The sequence below is a fragment of the Camelus bactrianus genome, chromosome 11, assembly GCF_048773025.1.
Source record: "Camelus bactrianus isolate YW-2024 breed Bactrian camel chromosome 11, ASM4877302v1, whole genome shotgun sequence".
NCBI lineage: Eukaryota > Metazoa > Chordata > Mammalia > Artiodactyla > Camelidae > Camelus > Camelus bactrianus.
The window spans coordinates 30,642,784-30,665,792 of NC_133549.1; the positions used below are offsets into that span (position 1 = coordinate 30,642,784).

The 23,009-nt window shown below is 46.3% G+C and overlaps 1 protein-coding gene across 11 annotated transcripts in view; it reads left to right on the top strand.

Moving 5' to 3' along the window:
* The window catches only part of ABLIM1 (actin binding LIM protein 1), a 282,459-nt gene that overhangs the window by 108,352 nt on the left and 151,098 nt on the right, over positions 1–23,009 (top strand). Inside the window, exon 1 of one of the 11 annotated variants that reach the window (XM_074373567.1) lies at positions 3,742–4,094. The exons of the other annotated variants lie outside the window; for them this stretch is intronic. Coding sequence (XP_074229668.1) covers positions 4,079–4,094 — 16 coding nt within the window. The 5' untranslated portion in view covers positions 3,742–4,078. Of the gene's footprint in view, positions 1–3,741; positions 4,095–23,009 lie in introns of those variants that run through there. 11 annotated transcript variants of the gene reach the window in all.

Genomic DNA, 23,009 nt, shown 5'->3' on the forward strand with positions numbered 1-23,009 from the left:
TTTGCAGCCTGTGTTCTTGGGAGTCTAGAATAGCATGGAACCCTCCTTACCTTCATGGAGCTCACAGCCTCATTGTGGACATGAAGCTGTGTGTACTTGAGGATAAGCGAATCTCAAATGGTTTGTGCTACTTAAAATGTTATGTGTGGGATGTGCGTGGCTATCGTTTTAGTCTACTTTTCAGGGAAATATGTAAATGAACTAATAAACAGACACTTTCTGGGCATGTCTGCTAAACACTGGATGTGCACACACCAACATAATCCAATTTGAAGGAAGGAGGAGGCAGTAATGGTTGGAAACACATCATGGCAGACCCTGAAATGCAACCAAAGTCTTTTGAACTTAATTTGGAAAGAAATAGGTAGGTCAGGTTTGAGACTCTCATCCTGTCGCTTCTAAGGTCCAACCTCCTTAGCGTGGCATTCAGAGCCCTTCACGACCCACCCCCCCCGACCTTAGCTTGAGCCTCCCCCTGCCCCCTGTGAACAGTGAGCTTGATGCGTTCTTGCCCTGTTATCTCCTCTTGGAATGATCTTCCCCCTTTCATCACTTGGGCAGCCCTATCATGCCTCTTCACTTCTACTAGAAGCCTCTCCTGACTCCTCAGATTGGACTCAGCACTGCCCTACACCCTGTGGACCTACTTCTGTCTTAGCATCTTCCTAATTTCATTGAGAGTTTTGTGTGTATGTATCTGCTCCGCTAGACAGGCAACTCCAGAGCAGTGGCTTCTCCCTTCTTGCTTTAGTACAGCCGGCCTAGTACCTGGCAGAGATAGATGGTCCATGAATGTCTGCAGTGGGGTTGATAGATGTAGATGTTAAACAGAAAGCAGATAACAAACTCATTCTTGAATTTTCTCTCAGCTGGATTCTGCTAGAAAGAATTTTGAGTGCTCTTCTGCCAGTGAATCCAAAGGTGTTGAGGGATGTGTGATACCTGGAAACCTGAGGTTCCGGGGCCATGGAGGGGTCTTGAAATTCCTGCTCTGTGGATACACAAGCCGTAGGCAATCTGTGGCTCTGTAGAAGAGAGACAGCAATGAGGGAGTGGACTCCACCAGGCTGCTTTTTTTCTAGTTATCACATTTCCTTCTTAATTGGCATGACTTCTGTGGGAATAATGTACTCTTGGATTTTTGCCAAGAATGGTTGTATGCTCGCAAAGCTTTCCTCTCTAACAAAATGGGTTCTGTCCCTTGGTCACTTGTGGACAACCCTTGCTTCATTTTGTGAGTGAATGAAAAGTGGCAGTGAGTCAGCGTGGGAGATAAAACAAGAAATGAACCCACCAGTTGGTGTCTGCATTATGAAGTCTTATCTCATCTGAGTGGAGTGAGACTGAGGTAAGTTCTTTGGAAATCTTCTCTAGAAATAAGAATGAAAAGTCCTGCCACCTTATAAACCTTACATTTAAAATTTTTTTTTCATTTATTTTTGTGGCACTTCTTTTAGCTTTAACTGCAGAAAACATCTATGCTTTGCTTCTGTTCTCAAAGCTCTTAACTATTTGGCCCTGAGCAAGGAGACAAAAACAATTCGGTTTTACTCTGCAACATTCCAAAAATAACTTTAGTAATACCCTCTTTGGTTATCTTAAAAGTGCAGAGTGGACGCTTTTATCGTAAAGTGGAGTGTCTGACCGTTTGAGGGGGGGACTTTAGCCGTATGACTGTTATTTAGCAACTAAACGGTGGTGACTCATTCACTTTGACTGTGATACAGGAAAGTTCTTTGCATGGAAAACACAGGAGGGGGGAAGTCTCTCTGAACCACTATGTAGTATTTTCCTTTGGAAAAGGCTTCTCTGAAAATGAATAGGCACCAGCTGTTTCTCGGCTGGCTTAGTCTCCAAATTTGCCAGAGAGCCCTCCTCAACCAGGGTTTCAGTGCAGTTTATCCTCAAAGGTACACAAAGGTAGGTTCATAGCTGTAATAAGGGATCAGTTTGGTTAATAAACTGAAATCTCAGGATTAAAAATTGTCATGCTGAGTCAAAGAGAAATTGGACCGATTGCATTTCTAGGATCTGGAACATGCATGTGTGATGTAGTGTGGACTAGAAAACCAATGGTGTTTTACTCTCATGGTCCATTGGTGGGGGGAGGCGGGTAGAGGGAGAGACACAAGCCAGTGCACTGTGCTCTTAGCTTTGCTCTGAATGACATGAAAGCCTTGGGGAGGAGTGCCTCAGTGAGGTGCTAATCTATTTAGGCAGCAAAAATATAATAAGATAAATTCACCTGCTAGGCTCACAGCACCAAACTAATTCCAGCTCTCTGAGTTTCATTGTGCTTGTCAGCATCTCCTTGAGGGCTCTGAGGGCAGTAGGAATGGGAGAGGCAGACCATGCAGCTCTAGCCATGAACATTTGGGGATGGAAAGGGCTTGTCTCCTCCTGCTCTTGGGCCCTGCTCATCCCTCTGGACCTGAAGTCCTGCTGCTCTCATGTTTGGCTCTTATTTATGAATGGAGGTTAGAGAAGCCGCTTAAAGGCTCTTTAGTGCTTACCCTCCAGCTGGCCGCTGACTTAGGGAAAATCTGACCCTATGAGACTGCAGTGGGGGCAGGGAGGACTGTGGGTGAAGTTTGTGTCACCAAAAAGATGACCGGGGGGTTAGAGGGACCTTAGCCCTTTTGTACAGGCAGAGAAGCCCGGGCTATTAATAGTAAAGCCCCGAATCACAGATGTAGGAATGTCACAGCTGCTTGAGCTCTGCCACTGTCACCGGCAGAAAACCAGCCATGAAGGCCTGGCCCAGCCCCGCCCAGCGTCATTTCAGCTATAAACAACCTCGGAGTCAAAGATGAGGCAGGTTGATTGACTTCATTCCTTTCTGTTACCCCAGGCTCTCTGAGACCCAACACGGTACAATATTTGCAGTAAATACAGCCTAATCCTGGCTGTGCATTCTGGTTCTAAAAGATGTGCCGGCCATCTGCTGCCTTTGTGTCTCCTACTCACCGCATTTCTCCCACATGGATGTATGTGACGCGTGGTGGGGAGACAGGTGCTGGAATGGGTGGGCTTGGTGAACTCCCCCTCCCCCATGAAGTCACCTGCTCCTCGGAGATGGACCTGTGACCCTGCAGGTCAGAAATCGGAAGTCCTTTCACTTGTCACTTGCCAGGCTTTGGTGCTGCTGCTGGATCAGACTTAGGCTGGTGAGGGGTGCAGGGTGAAAGATGGCCCCCCACTTTGTGGCTGGGAGGTCTCCTCCCTCACATATACGCCATGGAGGGGCTTGTCTAGAAAACTCTAAAGAAGCAGGGAGAAGGTGAACGTCAGAATCCTACCTAACTGGATAAGTCAGATTTTTACTTTGATCTTGAATTTGACCCTGGATGAGAAATTGAATCCCGAAAGATCCTCTTCCCTGGCTCCCTCTCCTGGCCCCAGCCAGCCCCTCACCTTCTCCCCCCATTCAGGTAACCAGGAAGGGAGCATCAGGGCAAATCCGATGTCATTGTTCATTTTTCATTATACTTAAGCTTCTAGGACCTTAAAAGTCAAAGAAAACGAACTTGAAGGAGTCACTAGCATTATTTTTCTAAGGCTAATAAGAAGCTGAACTGGGAGCAGCAGTAACAGGAAACTAATAAGCTAACAGTTGACTAGTTTACTTATTGCAACAGTCCCTGGCTGTTCCCCGTCCCCTCCTCCCGCTTTCTGGCAATCATTTATCAGACCCCAGGAGGGGGCCAGGGCTTGGAGCGTTTTGATGCCCGTTTCCCAGCGCGAGGAATGCTGCGTGGTGTCAGTGACCAGAGATTAGGGCGGTGGAATTTTGCATTTGTTACAGCAGCAGCTGTAGCGCGTGGTTTCAGCCGAAGGGCAGCGTCCCGAGCAGGGCGCGGCTGCAGCTTGGTGGCAGCTATCGCTGGGGCGGGCGCCGGAGCTCGGCCCTCGGAGATGGGGGCGGGATTTTAGAAAGCAGCCCGGGACCTCGCCAGTGGATGCCGGGGGCTCTTCCTCGCTGCCTCTGCCGCCGCCCATCTCTCTTCCCAGGGGCGCTCCCACTCCCAGACTTTGTTCCTGTTTCCCTGGGCGCTGCTCACCAAAGGCCCCGGTTGCCATGGTGAAAGAGAAAGGTAATTATAAATATCGATCACTGTGCGTGGTTGCAGAAGTTGGACTGGTGCTGCCGAGCTCGGCCACCTAACGGGGTGTGATCAATGGCAAGCCGGGCAGACATGTTCTTGGTGCGAGTGTCTGTATTGTGAAGTCCGGACTTCCGGGGAACCGAGCCTTACTTCATTAAGAGCCTTTCATTTAGTCGCGGCGTTGGAAGCACACCCTATTTCTGGAGTGTTTGCGCAGCCGAGCTCCTGGGTGTGTGTCTCTTTTGATTGCTATTGCATTTTGTATTTCTGGTTGTGTTTGAGACTTGCCTTCCCGCCCCTATCCTAGCCTTCATTCTTCCTCACTTACCCCACCCAAATCAATAAATGAATGAAGATATGTCATGAAAGGGTCCTTCCACCAGGTTTGTGCTATGTTGGGACCTGCCCAAGCCTAGATGGGACTGGCTGGAAGGAGAAGCGGGCTGTTTTAAATGTTCCAGGTGTGCAGCTGTAATTACCTGTCATTTCAGTGGCATCCCTTGTCACTCCTCCAAACAACTTAAAGGATGTGTTACATGTCAAAGGTGGCAAATCATGCCTTAGGAAAAATGTGCAGGGGAGAGGGTGGGCAGCTCTGGGCAGGTGTGCAGGATTTCTGAACTGGGTGTGGTCCTGAAAGGTAAATTAAATCTTTCGGAATAGAATTATAGCTTAAATTATTAATCTGGGAAATATAAAAGAGCACAACAATGTTTGATTTTAATTATCCAAGTAATATATCCATATGTCTTATGTTAAGAAAGTGAAATGTCACAGGAGACTAGAGAGTGAAAGATGAAATCCTGTCCATCTCAATTCCCCTTTCTCTCAAAATCGTTAATAGCTTGCATCTTTCTAGACCTTCTACACCAGAATAAGGTAGGTAGGTAAGTAGGCAGGTAGGTAAGTAGGTAGGTAGGTAGATAGATAGAAGTATTAAAAAAGGATCATTCTCTGATTATTTTCCTGACTTGATTTTTTTCTCTTAATACTATATCTTAGCGACTTTTACCATGTGATTTTATAATGTGAGTAACTTCCCCTTAATTTTGCTTCTTGGTAAGCTTAGATTTATTCTGCCACATTTTCTGACTGTGGAATACTTTACTCCATAAACATAGACATCTGCTCTTTTGGGGCTGTCTTGAACATTTCAGTGATTTATCTTTATCTACTTTCTCTTAAAGCCCCTACAGAGAATAAATGTGAGGTGAACATGCTGAACTCAGACTGATACTTATTGCTGGAAACTCGGTTCAGGTTTATTATACTAATGGATGGATGGAGAAATAGGATCATGACAGCTAACCGTGTTAAAGCTGCACCTTAGGACAAAGAGAAACATGGCTTTGCTCTACCCATTTGGCTTCTGTGTGTCTTTCGTAAATCACTCGGTTTAGCTTGGTTTACTTTTTCACTAAGTGCTAATTGAATGAAATTATTTGGTGCTTCGAATAGTGTTTCCTCTCTTTTGAGGGGGCTTCCAGGAACCCTCAGAGTAACAGATAAAAGATGTTGATATTTAATAAAGATCAAGTCTCTTCAGTTTTACCTCCCCCACCACTGGGACAGCTCAGCTCTGATCTCTATTGCTAGTGGATTTGAGTTTGTTTCCCGAGGGGGAGGAGTCTGTGAGTGGTGGGAATTCCCGATTCCGTTCTCCCGGGGCCAGGGGAAGCCTAACTTACTGTGTGTGGGGAATGTATGTCAGTGGTCCCCAAACAGCAACTCTTTTTAAGGCGTTGCAGACTTCCCAAAGCTCAGATTGCCTGTGTTCAGGTTTGCTTTAGAAATCAGTAGCCACTTTCTAACTGGAACACTTTGGACAGGCCACCAGGAGGTCACATACTAGTATTATCTTAGCCCTTAGCCCCTGATTAAAGGCTGTTCCTGTTTTATTTTGAGGTCTGTGTTATTTCTATGCTGCTGCCTCCCAGCTCCCTGATTGCACTGACCTCACCAACAGCAGCGGCAGGCAGGATTTTTGGCAAATACACAAGGGCTTCCATGGAGAGAAAGGAACTTCATTATAGCTTTTAAAGTGAGACAGGCACAGGAATGCATGTAGTCCAGGCATTCATCCTAGATGTGAGAAAACTGGGCTTCAGAAAGGGGAAGCAAATTGCTCAAAATCACAGTGAGTAATTGGCCCAAGCACTCGCCCTCTGTGTTCCATCAGAGGTGGACGCAGCTCAGTGTCTGCACTCACCGCAGCGTGCAGACCCTCACCCGCTCCATCACTGGTGCACAGCTTGGTGCCTGCCCATCGCAGAGTCTCAAAGCTGAAACAGGTTAGCCTGTTGTCCAAGCTGGACCTGGAACCTGTATCTTCTGATTTGAGACCTTTCTGGTCCTCTCCATTTCCCCTGGCTCCCAGAGGGGCCTACCTTCTTCCTTCCTCCTGGAGCTGGTGCGAACCACCCTTGAGTGAGCTTCGATCGTGGCAGCTTCCTTCCTGAGGAACATGGGAAGCCTTCTGAAGGAGTGAGATAGATTGACCCTCTGTTACACTCACCACTTGGAGATGGTTTAGCTCACATTGGGTTGTGCCACCATTTTCTCTCCTGGATAAAGTGTCCAAGTATCTATCTGGTTTGGGATTGACACTGATTGGAAAGAAAGCATCCTGGCAAATCACACCTCTGTGAGTGTCGAGTGACATTTGCTGACATGCTTTGACCGTCATTATCTTTTGCTCTGACCAGGCACCCATCCACTTCCAGTGGCAGACACTTATTGATCCGGGAATCTTGATGAAATGGTTATTTCTTCGCGATGTTCAAGGGCATCTTACCCTTGCTGTATCCGGTAACAAAGAAGCAGGAAAGGTTTTTGTGGGTTTATCAGTCAATATCTGTCTTCCCGGATACACTCTCCTCAACCTAAACTCCAGAGGCCCACTCTGCTCATTTAAAAACTGGAATTGTCTAGCTTATGTGTGTTCTGGTGCAAGTTTTAAAAATAAACACAAAAGGGATGTGCTTCTTTCTGTTAGAGAAAACAAGAATAAGCAAACGCTAGAGATTAAGTTATGTAAACACTCATTTATTTAAATAATAAGGGAGGCTTATGGTTTGGAAATCATGTGAGAGAATAAGAATTTAGCAATCTAGCAGCGACGGGAGGTCATGTCAAGGAAAATAGAGTTCTACACTTGAGCACTTGATTTTGCAGTTTGTTTTGTTTCCCAGAAGTTTTCTGCCACAGTTGGATGACCCAACTTGCTTTCAGGGTGGAACAGGACCCAGTGAAACTCATTCTAGTTCACCCTCGATGGAGCGATGTTCACTCGCTACTTGACATTCAGGTGTATCTCACACGCACACACACACACACACACACACACACACACACACACACACACACACAGAGCAATCTTGTTCTTGGCCACTTCTGAGAACAGTAGCCTACCGGGTCTCCAATGTGTCCTACAGGCTGGCATCAAAGTAATCCTCTTAGGACACTGATGTCATCATATTTCCAGCTCAAAAACCTAAATGAGCGACAAGGTAAAGTTCAAGGCTTCCTGCTAGTCATTGAGGATTCTCCCCAAGTCCTTAAATTACCTCCTCCCCATGCCATCTAAGCCCATCTTGTTTTATTTTTATCTTTAATGTCATTACTACATCTGCAGGAACACATACTGAATAGCATACTTTGTGTTGAAAGCTTTACGTACGTTGTCTCTAATCTTTGACCCCCAGCAAGGTCAGTAGTGCTGCTCCCCTTTGAGAGATGAGGAGGAGGAGTTTAGAAACTTGCAGAGATCACTTAGCTAGAAAGCAAGAGAGCTGATTTTCTACCCAGGCCTGTCTGGCTCCAAAATCTGTGCTGATTGTACTTATGCTCCCTGCCCACCCACCCCATCCCCAGCCCCTGCTCCATTTTCTGTATTTGAAGAATCACAGAGGTGTATCCCTCCCCATCCTCAGTTGTTCTGTCCCCCCTACCCTGGTGAGAAATACATATATTCCCCTTTTCTGTATTTGCCCAACACCTAAGTCACGTTCTGCTTCCTTACAATGCTTTTCAAAGGCCCATCTCTTCTATAAATTCTTCTAGAATTACTCCGAGCACCTAAGTAAACACCAGAGAAATTAAATGAGAATCTGTCACCTGTACAACTTAAGAAAGAGTGTCTGTCTCTCTCTAAGTAGTTGTTGACTTCATCTGTAGTCTTATAAAACAACCCTTACAGTTGCAGAGTGTTGCTAACTCTAATAGTATCTGTCCATCCCACCCCCATCCCACTTCTCCCGAAACACACACCCACAGAGACACTACCCATTCAGATGCATGCACACTGCCTCATGTGATCGACACCCATTTCTGTTCCATTCTCGGGGAATTCTGAGAACAAACTGTTCTCTGCTGTGTAACAATTCATCATACATCTGAGTCACCTTTCAGGCCCCCTGTTGGTGTCTAATAGCTTCTCCTGGATTCGTTTTCCAGCCCTGCTTCCCAGTGATGCTTAATGCCCCACTCCTACTCCAAGGAGGTTGTTCATTTCTCCTTAACTTGAAAAGCCCCGAGTTTTTCGAGGGCACACCAATGACAAGGACATTTCCTAAGTAAGGTCTAAAGGGGTTGATTTAAGGAGGTAGCATGACGCTATAAGCTTCAGAATAAATTGTCTTGGTAGGCGACTTATGCACACAATTCAGTTGTGAACTTTGCATCTTTGGAGGGAGGGGAGCTCCAGTTTTGTCATCGTATTCCACTCGAGAGTCAAAAATACCCACGTGTGAATTTCTCTTGCTATCTTATAAATGAATTAGTACCATTTTCATCAGGTGCTCCTCCGGTACTGCTCTGACCAGCTCATCCTCACCACCACCGGGCTGTCTGGATGGTGGGATTTCCAGGGCTAAGGAAAAGAACTTCATGTTAAAAAGAAAAGCACAACAAATCCCCTGCCCTCTGCCTCCTATTCACTGATGTCTTAAAAAACGTTTATCCAGAGAGAGCGAGAAAAAACAGACTTTGTTTCCACAGCTAGAGTTAAGGCCGAATGTGGAAAGAAATCTTAGAGGAGGAACACATTGACTTAAATTTCCCCAGAGCCCTTGAGAGCATCTGAGCTGGAGGTGGGGCCAGCTTGGAGATGGTCCTGCCTCTTGCCTCTCTGATGACCTGGGCAGGTGCTCAGAAAGGATGTACAGCTTCACAGACTCCCTCTGTTAAAGAACAACAAATGGACTTTCCAAAGTCCTTCAGGAAAGACGCCCTAAGTGAGACTCAGCCTACTGGGAGCAAAATCTTGGCCCTGATTCTCTGTGAGGAGGGGGCTTCTCTGCGTCATCATGTTCATAGTGCCTGAGAGGCAAGAAGGGGGGTCCTGATATTGCTTGTGGCTCACAGGCCAAAGCTGAAATGCTGAGTATTTTCCTGGGCCAGCATTAGAGAGTCAGAGGGCTTTTCAGAAGGTTCAGTGATGGGTGAGTGGTGCAGGATTTCTTCCCTTTGTGGTGGAGCCTGATCTGGGCACACCGCAGTAGAAACCAGTCCAGCTTCCTGTTTCATTGTGTGTGGGTCTGACGGTGACTCATACAGAGAGGTATGTTTGTCCCAAACTGGCAGGAGCTGTGTATTCAAGGGCAAATTTTGTTAACAGTGGGGAGGGTGAATATTTGTATGCATGACCTCTTTTCTCTGAAACATTGTATTTGTGTTCACACTGACATGATTAATGCTCTTATGGGCCACTGTGCCCTGGGGCACACCAGGAATGAGTTTCTATGTCCCATTGCAATCAAACAGGCTGACTTGTTTCAATACTTGGCCTTAACTGTGAAGATGCTGGCTTCCTGGATACTTTCAGGGAAATTACCATCTAGGGCAGTGGTTCTGAAATGTTAGCAGGCATCAGAACCACCTGATGGGCTTGTGAAAACGGGGATTTCTGGGCCCTGTTCCCTGAGTTCTGATTCAGTAAGTCTGACAAAGGGCCTGGGGTTTTGCATTTCTAGCAGTTTTGAGGTGATGTTGAGGCTTGTGGTCCAGGGACTGCACTTTGACACTGTCTAGGTAATCCATGGTTTCTGTGGGTAAAATGATCAGCCTTGCAGGCAGAGAAGCGAGAACTTTTATATAAGTAGCCTCTCTATCCTCTTTGGCTAACTTCCTCTTGCTTACAATGCAGATGGCAAAGAGCATCGTTCTCACTCTGACTCTCCTGCGGCAGAGAATGCAGCTGTAGGTCACAATACAGCAGACTTTCTGTGAGATCTGAGTGGCCAGGAGATGGCTGCTGGGATACGGCACTGGATGTGCAGATGGTGGGCAGGGTGGAGGTGGGAGGAAGTTACAGGACGCATTTTCCTGAGAGTCACCGGGGGCTCAGCTTGTCGTGGGGAAGACAGGGCCTCCAGGCACAGCTGTGCCATTCTGTAGCCCTTATTCCTAATCCTCCAAGGGTTAGGTGAGTACTTTTACTGGGGCTCATCCACCTCTTTGGACTTCTTTGGTAAAAGATAATTTCAGGAGCTATCCTGGCTCACAAAGGCTATAGCCCCCCTCTTTAGTCTTTTATGAGCTAAAACATTAAAACCCGGAGCATTTTACCCACCTTCAGTATGTATGGTCTAGTGGTTAGGGGTCTAGATTGTATCTGTTGTTCAGCAACAATAGATTTTTCAACAATCTCTATTCACGATGTTGTTTGAAACATGCTGAAGGGAGAAATTTAAGAAAAATTAAGAGAAACAGAGAATGGCAGAAGAAGATGGAGTCTCTGATGGGAAATGAGAGAGAGGACTGAGTACCCTCGGAAAAATGGCAGCAGCTATGGGTTCCCAGGTCCATGGAGGGTCCTATAAGTGACACACGGGGCTAGATGAGTGGCTGCTGGGTTGCTCTGTGCCACTTGTGGGACCCCCGTCTGGACAGCCACTGAAGAACAGTTCGAGAGCCGATGGTGGGGATGATATCTGCTGGGCTGGCTTCAGTTGTGCTGTTCCTGCTCACCTGCAAAGCACTACCTGTTCCGCCACGTGTGAAGGTCCCAGCCTGGGACAATGAACCATAGCAATGGGCTTCTTGAGCTCATCACAAATTTATTGAGGTCTGCTCTCTGCAAGGCATTTTGGGGTAACCTGACAACACTGAAAAGTTCCTACCTTCAGTAGTGTAATGAATTAGCCCATGTTGGGAGGGGTGCTGATTGAAAATACAAAATAGAGGCAACACAAGGTGATAGAAAAAGTGTAAACAATATTCTGTTGGGGTTCACAGGAAGGAAGAGTTCGTGTTTTTAAATGAATCAGAAAAGGCTTTACAAAAAAGGGAGCATTTAAGCTTGGCCTTGAGAGGCTTTGTTTATTTCTTCTGGTTAGGGATGGTGTTTAATTCAATTTGTACCCATTACACAGTGTCTGCTCCACAGTAATTGCTCAGTGAATGCTGAGTGAATTAACAAGTAGATGGATGGTGTGTATAGGTCAGGGAGATGGTTATCCTTGTTTAAATGTTTATTCAGAACCTAGTAAGAGATAAGCAATCAAGATATAGAAACAAATAAAATGCAGTTCTTGACCTAGAAGCACTCACGTTCTAGCCAGGAACATAAACACACGAATAAATAATTATGATACAAGGTGAAATGTATTCAGCAGAGAACTCGTAAAGTAATATGGGACTGCAGTGCAGGGAGTGATTAATTCTACTGGGATGTCATGGCAGACTAGGCTTTGAAGGATGAATAGGAGCGCAACAGGTAGATAAAAGGGAAATGAGAGAAAGGCGTTCCAGCTGGCAAAACAGAAGCAGTGAAGTACAACCTCTGACTGATGAAACACAGCCAGCTGAGAGGGGCAGGAACTGCCATCAGTCTCATGGTACTGCAGTGACCATGAGGAAGGGTAAGTGGAGGGCTTGGCGGGTCAGGCTGAGCTGAGGATGTTCAGAACTGGAGGCTGTACAGAGAGATGCCTCCAAGAATCAGGCCGGTGACCTAAAGGGAGAGAGACTGGGACAAACTGGACAGCATGGCCCTCTCTAAAGGAAGAAGCCACTGTTGTTCTCTCCCAATTCCCACAGAACTAGGAATGGAGGGATGTGGGCCAAGTGGCCAGACTTCCACTTTACAACAGTGACTAGAATAGGAGTTTTTATGTAAAATCTCCAGATGCTTAAATGTTGGCAAATGATTCAACTCTCTTCAAAAAAATCTTTGCGTAGGCCAAACCAAACATGTCTGTGGGCAGGACTCAGCCAGAGGGCCTTCCGATTGTGGTCTGGGGCTTAACACAGTGCGCACCAAACCTGCCCACAGTACGAAGTGCATTTTCACACATCAGGGCTCAAGACTCGTGCACTTATGCATATAAATAGCTAAAATAAAAGTCACATGAAACCACACCTACCTTTACTCTCTGCTCTTTTCTATTTTTTTAACTAAGCTGGTCACCACTCGTTGAACCAGTTACCCATTTCACTGGGTCAAGACCTGAAATGTGAAAACTATTAATTTGGAACGTGTGCTATGCTAACTAAACTTTTATTGGATGAAAACAGAAAAAGGAACCATCCTGGGCAACCATGTTTCCTTCTTGGACACTCTTATCATAGTGCTTAACAGATACATTTTGGTTAAATTGGATTTCTTCACTTGCAACTGGAAACATTTCAACAGAATAATTTTAGAATCTTCTAGTGATCGTTTTATCCTAAACAGAAGTTGGCCATAATTTGACATCATCTTTTGGGGTGCTTGATACAATGAAGAACTGGCCTCATTGTTAAATTCAGAGTAAAATGCTGCATGGTTGAAGTTCAGCAGAAAGTCCAAAAGAAATCCCCATCCAGGCCTTATTAGCTTCTAAGCTCAATATTTTTGGAACTACTTTTTCATTTAGCAAATTTCCCCCTATGAACTGTATTCAATATCTTGTAATAACCTTTAATGAAAAAGAATATGAAAACAAATATACATACATACGCATAATACATATATATATGCATAACTGGGACAATATGCTGTACACCATAAATTGATACATTGTAACTGATTATACTTAGATTTTAAAAAATTAAATAGGCAATGAAACACCAAAAAAAAAAAAAGAAGAAGAATTTCCCCCTGTGACTCTGCATCATCTGTCTCCTGTCATCAGGCTCACCTGGTCCTCTTGTTTTTGCGTCACAGCCTGGGAGAGGAGAGCAAGTTCAGGGCTTGGGGGGTCTGTCATGTACCACCTCGCCCACCATCAGTGCTCTTCACCTCCACTGGTTGGGCATCGTGTGCTATATAGCATTCATTGTTGACATAGAGCATTTCAAGAAATATTATAATGTGGGGGCTTTGGAGAGAGGTCAGCCCTCCCCTGGAATGGCTGAGAGAGGAGCTGTCATAGTAAGCCTCTTGGGCAGCAGGAAACACACGGCCACTCTTGGAGTTCTGGGCATGTCTGCGCTCCCTCCCATCTTGAGCCAGAGGCACCCCTGCAAGTTCCAACAGTACTCAAAAAGAGCTTGGACTTTGAAACAAGAGTGCAGGTGCAGCTTTTTGCTCTCGGAAGGAGCAGCTACGAGGGAGTGACCTCTAGGGAATGGCCAAGCCTGCCATGAAACCAGTACAGCTAGGCCGCAGTGATACGGTGGCTTTGCATAACAATTAGCCGAAGAAGCCAGCTGCTGAACATGAATCAAGCAAACCAGGCCAGACAGAGAGCAGCCGATACAATACTGTCAGGGCTGGGGAACCAGTGCAGTGCAAGACCATCAGGGGTGGCGTCTGACGATGAGGTAGGAAGGGCCCTTTTTTTACAGGGCCTGTGTGTCGCCGCCCTCCAGGGCACCGTTCTCACCTCCATGCAGGGGAGCGGCTCCCTCTGGAGGTGGGCAGCCCACAGCCTGCGCATCTTCCTTCCCCAGAGGCAGGGGCTGTGGGCAGCGCACGCTGCGTTTGGTATCACATGAATCACGTCTCTGCCACTTCCCGCAGGAAGTGGAGCCAAGCTCATCACCGGTGTGAGATTCAATCTTTTCTTCAGTGAAAATAGCACCAAGAACACCCACTTTTCTCTCCAGGTGGGGAGGTTGGATGAGTTACCTGAGAACTTTGAACATTGGAAAGAATTATTGGTGGAGCAACAATAAAAACTGATTAAAAAAAAAACACGATGGATTGTTCATCAGAAACTAGGCAAGTAGGAGAAAAGGAAATGATGAAATCTAGGAGAAAAAATGTGGTACAATGAAGGAACCTATTCGTAGACTGCACTGCGGAGTCTAGTGGGAAGATGACTACGTTCTCAGACTGTAAACACTGACCACAGTTAATTGAAAATGTAGTTTACCCATATTAGGCAGAACAGGATGTTCACAGGTAATGGCTGAGTTGGTGTAAGAATGTAGCGATAAGAATAGCAATAAAAATTTCTTAAGACTGAGAAATGTAGCCATGAAGACCAGGAAGAACACTGAACACACCTGCCTATGGGAGGTGGAGGGGCGGGGCAGGGAGAACAGGCAATTGCCGTGATGCATTATAATCATGTTTGTTTTTTATGCATAGTAAACCTTTTTAGTTTCTTAAACTTTGAGAAAAATTAAAACATACGGAAGAAATCCTATACTACCTTCTTCATACCTTTAGTGTCAGGATTAATTCAAAAGAGATAATACATGTAAAAAGTGCAATAAATGTTCACTGAAGGTCGGTTGATCTGGAGCGTTTATTTAAGTAGCAGGGTTAAGTGTTTAGCCCAGAGCCAAAGGGAATGAAAGGCCCAAGATCCCGTGCAGAGAAAATAAAACTAAGATGTAGGCGGGGAGAAGAATTAAATGTGTGGCTGCGGGGAGAGGCAGTCAAACTGCTTGGATTTGTGAAGCCCTTCCCTGGATGTGTCCTTGTCTTTCAAATTTGTCCCTGGTGGTACAGTTGTTCCACTGACCTTGGTAGCTTTGTAAGATTATCCCCTAAGCCTTCAGGACGTTATAGGTTTGCCTGAAGACGACTTGTGTTTATGACTGGGAGCTCTGCAGCCAGACTCGGGGTCCAGATCTCAGCTCCGCTATTCTAATTGTGTGACCTCAGGCAAGTCATTTAACCCCCCAAACTTCGCTTTCTTCGTCGGAAAATAAGGATCTCAATAGTACCAATGTCATAGGGCTGTTGTGAGGATTGAATCAATTAATGCCTGTAAGGCATTTAGAACCACGCTGGGCACCTAGCAAGCGCTCAGTCGTTGTATATTCTTGCTGCTGTTACTGCTAGTAGTCCTCTGGACTGAGTCAGATCAGGGGCAGTGTGTTCCCCGAGAAGGAGTTCAGCGATCAGGTAAGTTTCAGGACCCAGGCAAGTGAACGGAGCTGGGACAAGCAAGTTGAAGAACCGCCCATTTCTGCTGGGATGTCTCTTCGAGGTTTACCTCCAGCCCAGCAAAACCTTGTAAACATTTCTCATGCCACCCTCCTCTAGGACCACTTGTGGCTGGTCGTTCCTACGGTCCTGTGAGAGAATATCACTGAGGAATTCCACTGGCTGGATTCTTTTTTTTTTCTTTCTTTTAAAAAATTTTGTTGGGGGGGCGGTTAGGTATTTATGTATTTATGTATGTGTTTGTTTATTTAACAGTGGTTCCAGGGATCGAACCCAGGACCTCGTGCATGCGAGGCAGGCACTCTTCCACTGAGCTATACCATCCCCCCCTGGCTGGATTCTTGATGCCTACATCCTCTGGGCCAGCAAGCTGACCATCCTAGTTTATCTTTATGCTGTGGAATGAAACGAGATGTCTAATAGTGATTTGGTACAGGAATGTGTGGACCTTTTAAGAATGATTGTTTTAACGTGTTTGAGGCCGAAGCCAGATGTGCCCAGGAAGCTGTCTGCCCACTCGGCAGCAGTCCCTGCTGGCTCCTCCCCATCATTAGGTCATGTCATGCTCTGGGGACACCGCACTTAGCTTTTCCAAGGCTCTGATGCCATCTCTGCTCCTCCACTCAGGTCATCTCAGCTGGAAGGTGTGCTTTATGTGGTTCTCATTCAGAGAGATGCTTAGTCAGGGTTGATTTGAGGCTGGTCCATCCATAAGCACATTCCTTCAGCTTCTGGGTTTTTCTGAGCTAGAAGCTTAAGCAAGTCTTGCATCGTCTGTCATTAGTTGAGTTTACTGACATCATCAAAATTACCTAATTGATGGAGACTGTTGGTGAACCCAAGGCATTTAACCAACTTCCAGTTTCACCTGGAGGCTGTCACTATGGAAAAGAGACAGAAAACCAGGCTAGTGTTAAGTGAATGAACACATTGGACATACATTTATAGAGCACCAACCTCCTGTTGAGAACTGTGTTAGACCCTGGGAAGACAATGGCAGTTACCTTGCCGTAGACAAGACAGCAGATAAAGAAACGGAATGTTTAGACTGTGGTTAGGTACAAAGCAGTAAACAGAGATGGAGATAGCAGGGGAGCAGGGAGACTGCCTTGACTTAGGTGGTCCCAGGAGGGCCCTCAGAGATGTGGTGTGTGAGCTGCTTTAAGGTGAGAGCAGAAGGAGGAGGAGCCAACCTTGCAAACACCTGGAGGATGAGCCTCCTGGAAAGGGAAGGGGCATGTGTGGAGATCTGGAAGCAGCAGGAACTGGAGCTTGGGAGTCCTGAGAAGAGGGCATGAGAAGAGATGGAGAGGTGGGTGGGCCCTGTGAGCTACACAGGGCATCTTGGGTAGTACAGCAAAAGCTACTCGGAGGCCTTAATTAATAGTGTGATCTGCTAGAATTATATCCCTTAACAATCATTCTAGAGGGTGGAGGTGTAGCTCAGTGGTAGCGTGCATGCTTAGCATGCATGAGGTCCCAGGTTCAATCCCCAGTACCCAAAATAAAATAAAGTAAAATAATGGGCCTGACGAAAAATCATCCTAGTTGCTCTGTAGCAAGGTGATTGAACAAATGAACCAAAGCCCACACTGTCTGAAGACACAGACTGCCTGCATGCTTCTTAACTGTCCCCTAAACCCCTCCTAACACCCGAACACCCTCACCATGGGTGAGGCACCAGTTACTTAAAAGCATATCCTGTTGTTGCTAACTTTCTGGGAAATCCCCAGTGCTGACACTGGCGTTGATGGAGCTCTAGGCAAATGGTGTTTGTGAATACTCCCCATGAGACGTGAACTGGGGCTGATGGTATCTCATTCAATTTTTTTTTTTTAATCTGGTGGGCTTTTTCTCAAGAGGGCAGCAGAAGTGAAGTGATAATGAGGACCTCTGTCAGGGTGGGGATGTGTTGGTGAAAAACAAATGTGTACCTTAGTGGGGAGGATTCCATGTGTGAGATGTGTAGAGGGTGTTGGGAAATCCTGCTTGTGTGTGTACAGTTGTTGCTTCTGACTGCTGTGCAAATGTTGAGAAGCTGAGACTAACAGATACTAGTCAGACCTGCTCCTGAAAACCGATAGACAGAAAACAGATTAGTGGTTGCCCGAAACTGAGCAGGGAGGGATGGGGAGTGACTGTTCATGGGATGGGGAGTGACTGTTCATGGGTAAGGGTCTCTTTCGGGGGTGATGAAAATGTACCAAAATTACCCAAATTTGCAGTTGTGGTGATGCTCATACAACTCAGTGAATATACCAAAAAACACTGAATTGCATGCTTTAAATGGGTAAATTTTGTGATGTGTGAATGACTTCTCAATAATGCTGGTAAAACAAAACCTGCTGTTCACAGCCTTATGGGTTAAACTGAAATGATGATAGTGAACTCTTTAGGATTCATTAGGTCCCCTGGACATTTACTGGGTATTACACAGCAGAAAAGCAGGTGTCTGTTGCTAAAAGTCACAGAAGACAGCAGAGCCAGAAATTCCACGTGTGTGAGTTGTAGGTGGAGTGCCTGGGCATTCATTTATGATCAAGACCTTAAACTATGGTTCACACTCCCACCCTGAAACACCATGGGCACAGTAACAGCTTCCACTTCGTGAACACTCACTCTCTGCCAGGAAGAGTGCTGAGCACTTTACATACCTTAACTCATCTATCCTCGTAGGTGTTGGGACAGGACATAACCCCATTTTACAGAAGAGGGAACTGAGGCTTAGAGGAAGAAAAGTAACTAGTTTCAAGCTCCCAGAGGAGTGAAGCCAAGATTCACACCAGTCCTGTCCAGTCAGAATCAGGGCTGCGACCATCACCACTGGAGGTGATCCCTCCCCAAAAGCCATCATGTCTCAGCACCAGGCTCCCGATTTGCCTGCACTGTGAGCTGAAAATAGTCCTAACTCAGCGCCTAAGAAATAGGCCAGACTATACTCTGATTATATCACTCAAGACCTCCACCCTGGGGGAACTGAGGAAACTTTAAATGCCCAGCTTGAAAGGATGCTTCCTTCTTGAAAAATTTTTCTGTTTTCTCTCTCCTCATTTTACACTCTTCCCTTCCTCCTTCTCTTTCTCCCTGTCTCTGTCTGTCTGTGTGTCTGTCTTTCTCTCTCCTTTCCTCCACCTCTCTCCAACTAACCTATCCTACTAAACTGTGAACTCTTTGAGGGCAGGATCTGGGATTTACACGAACATCTTGGGAGAAACGCTGCCACTTTCCCCTGCCATTGCTCACACCCACAAAGGCTCTGTTCAGAAGGCTGGCCTTCTGACTGTGCCCCAGATGTGTCCAGGCTCCCCCCTACCTCCGCTCCAGGCCCTTCCTCAGGCTGTCCCTACTCCCTCAACCCTCCTCCCTTTGTCACCGTTCACCTTCTGCCCACACCACCATCTCAAATTCCACTCCCCACCCCCTGGAACTTTACCTGTTTGACGCAGCCTACTGCATGCTTCTCCCTTCAGCAGTCCTAGCCTATGGTCCATGCCTCTTCTATCATCTTAACTTCCCTGCACAGCTCCTGAGAGGTTCTCTCTCTGTGTCAATCAGCTCCCCAGGTGGGGCTTCCTGTGTGCTGTGCACATACTGGGACCCCTGCCTCCAGAGGCGGGGAGGGGAGGGGTGGTCCGTCTTGAGTTCCCCACAGAGCCTGGAACAACACAGCGCACACAGCGGCTCGCTCCTGGTCAATATTTGTTGACTCTGTTGATAAGTTATTTCCCAAGCGTTGGAAGCTGCATTTAGCAGTTTTAATGGAGACATTTATTTAATGTCTCTCTCTGTCCTCTCCCCCAATCCCGGGTTCCACGTTGGACTTCAAACATATTTTTTTCTTTTCTAGCAATAGACTTCTCTAAGTCTAAGCTTTGCTAAACTTCGGGAAATAGTCTCTTCTCTCTCACTCCAGCAGATGAACCCCTGAAGTTAAATAAGAGAATGATCAAAACACTGGGTCATGCTCTCTGTCACCTACATGATGAGGAGAACACCTGGCAGGGTGACAAGTACACAGTGTATGTGTTTGCCTTTTTTTGCAGAGGTAACACCATGCAAAGCTGTCACACAGAAAGCTTGAACAAGCCAGAACTTCAGTTCTGGGAGGAGTGTAAATACCTAAAGAGTAGCTCTGGCATCTGTAAGATCGTGTCTGATTCTGTAAGTTGGATGCTGCGAACATAAATCATTTGCTTTCATCTTCCCCAGGGGTGTACAGTCCTCAAAGAGACCCAAGGGTAGGTGCTTACTCAGAGCGGGAGTGGGAGGGCCAAGAAAGGGGACAAATTCTCCTTTCTGAAATTCACTACCGCCTGAATTAAAAGCCTTGTGATGCCAATGATTAGCAGGTAACTTCGGGCACAGCGGAGTGCTAGTCAGTGTTTAACAACCGGCTCTGGGAGTAGGCACGGAGGAAGCCCTGATTTGTGAAGTTTGCTGATTTCCTTGATGTAAATACTTGCCCTGTGGCTGATTTCAAGCTACTAACGTGAAGTCCCTGAGCACACACTTGGGCAGAGCTGGGGATGGCCAGATCCCTGCAGGAGGCAAGGGCCCTGCAGGAGGCAAGGGCCAGACCTGCTCACCACTCTTGGGGCAAGTTCTTTAGGAACTCTAAAGCTTAGTCTTTTTTTTTTTTTTTTTTTTAATTTTTATTGGGGGGAGGTAATTTTAAGTTTATTTATCTGTTAATTTTTTTTAAACAGAGGTACGGGGAATCGAACCCAGGACCTTGTGCATGCTAGGCATATACTCTACCACTGAGCTATACCCTCCCCTCTAAAGCTCAGTCTTTATAATTAAAGAATTAGGATAATTTGAGGTTGATGGGATCAAGGAAGATATTCTGTTTGAACACCTTTTGCGCATTGTATGACGTCCCATACATGTATGAACCATCTTCATTCGTTTGTTTAAAATGCTGTTTTTAACTAGTTAGTAATTCTCGGTGTGTCCTGGGCAGTAAGTAGAAGCAGCCAAAAAGAAAAGGCAGAGACCACCGGGAAGCTTCCTGTGCTGTTACCAGACTTTAGTTTGTACTTCTCAGGGACACTTCAATCAACACCTTGGTTCTTTGTTTTTTTAAAGCCCCTCTCAGGTGTCTGGACTTCGAATTAGGGGGGAGAAGGCAATAGTGTTACCAGGCCTAAGTTAACCCCCCTCCCAGGACCCTAGGCCTAAATACTAATAGACTGTGACTCTCTCTCTTAACCTGCTTTTCCATCAATGGCTCCCAGGGGACCACAGTTCTTCCCACTCTCAGCATCAGCACAGAGGTGGCTCTCCAGTGGTCCAGAAGGATGTGGTGTTCTGCCAAGAGGGTTCAGGCTGAAGCCACTGCCTGATTGTTTGACTTGATCCATTTCTAAATGGAATTTCTGGTGCAGGGACAATTCAAGATCTCCGGATGACCTTCAAAGGCTGTATCACATTTCAGACGGGATTTTTATTCTACTTTGGAAATCCCTGCTCGTATAGGTTACTGACAGTCTTTCCTGACATTCAGCTGACTCGGGCATCTGTGTGCCGGGCATCGGTGCCTTGGCAGCTCCCACGGGGAGATGACCTCATGTTGTCTCCTCTTCCACCCAGTGAGGTGTTAGTCCTCCTGTATGGTCTTGGGGAAGTGGAGGCATGTGGCGGGAAAGGCTGGACGGGGAGTCAGGTCTCCCAACTCCTAATCCAAGGTCCTTTCGAGTTACGTTTGGGAGGAGAGGTGGGGCTTTTATACAAATGACTGTGCTCCAAAGCTAGATTACTAAATGCTGCCAGAGAAGGGCTGGGGGAGGTCAACCAAGAGTGTTGCCTCAGTGAGTCATCTCCACCAAAAGGTGTGTCGAGTGAACCACCCTTTTAGAAGCAGGAGGAGGAGACGCCAAGCTGATGTTCAATCCCTTTCTGAGATTAACCTTCATATATCGAAGGCAGGTGTAGCACGGCAGGGCGAAAGCCTCATGCGATTTACACGGAGGAAATTTTCTGGTTGAACGATTATAATCCTAGCACCTCTTGGCCTCGGGGGAATCAGATTAACTGGATTTGAGCCTGTGCTGTTTCTATAATCAGGATCCCAGCTGGCCCATTGCTGACAGTGTCTTTTATGTTTGGAGGGGTAGCAGAGACCTACTGCGTTGCTTCGGAAAAGGCAGATCAAGGGTTGGGACATCTTACAAGGGGAAAGCCACCAGTGGCAGGAAGCTAGAACAGAGCTGTCCTACCGCCTGCTGGGAGTGTTGGTGCCAAGGAGGCCCTGTGCTTTGTGCCAAGTAATAATCCTGATTACCAAACTAACACGGTGTAAGAAAATTAGGTCGTGGAAGCCAATTCGAGAGAAGAGTTGCTTTGGACAACTAATGACACGGTAACAGTGTGCAGCTTCCAGTAACTACCTCTTGCCACAGCAGGAAATGGACTTTTAGGTAAACTGCAAATGAAGCACTCTATGCATTTATTTAAACTCTTGAGTTTCTTGATTCTTAGGCCTAATACTAGCACTGTTCTAGCATAAAGAGAGGGTAGGAGGTGGAGAAAAGCACGGCGGAGGTGGGTGGGGAACACATCTCGGTGATGTGTGTTTACAATTAAATGGGAATTAACGGGGGAGAAGCTTAGAGAGCGTTCCTGGTAATGAAGCAGTCTCTCTGAAATGCAGACTCCCAGGAGAATAGGATTCCTGTCTTTAGGCAGAAACCAAGCTCACCAGCAGAATATCATTTTGTGATTACAAATCCAGACCAGACCTAACCAGAGAGTTTTCCAACCCAGGCCCCCGCTCAGGGTGGAGGCTGCAGGGAAAGTCCTCCCGGTGGCAGGCTGAGTTTCCTTGCTCTGTCCCCCTTCCTCTGTCAGTGTTCTTTTCCCATAAATTGCTGCAGCTTGGAATAATTTATTTTTATATTTGAAACGTTATTTCCCATCTGCTCATTTACCAGCAGGTGTTACCTTTGGGATTATGACGCAATGGGGAGTTCACGACTTCTAAGCTGTATGATCAGAATTTAGTACGTTGCACTAGCTTGACTTCCTTCATGCTGAATAAGGTTTTCCTGTGGAAATCCCCTCCCCAGGGCTTCCGAGCATGGGCTGTGGAGTCCAACGACTTCGCTCTGTGATCTTGAACAAGGTATTGAATTCCTAGCCTGGTTGTCTTTGTCTGCAATATAGAGATACTAAAACAGCACCCCCTAAAGGCAGTTGTGAGAATTATCTGTGATTGTGGGTATAAATCAATTAGCATGGTGCCTGAAACATACTATTTAGCAAACTGTACCTGTTATGATAATAGAAGGGTGTTACGGAGTTACGTGTTGAGGCATCTTAAGTTCAGGAATCTATAGCTTCACGTGGAAGATGCCCCAGTAGTGGTAATGGATGGTCACTATATTTTCCCTGATCCAAAAATGGAGCTGAGAAGTACAGAGAGGACAACTCGGGTTATTTGATACGTGAAATCAGAAGAATTCCAGAAATTTGGAGGAATTGACCATTGAGCTTGCAATTTTGTAGGGTCAGGATCGAGGCATTGTGAAATAAAAGCAAAATAAACACAAAACAAGAGAAAATTAAGTGCTGGGGGA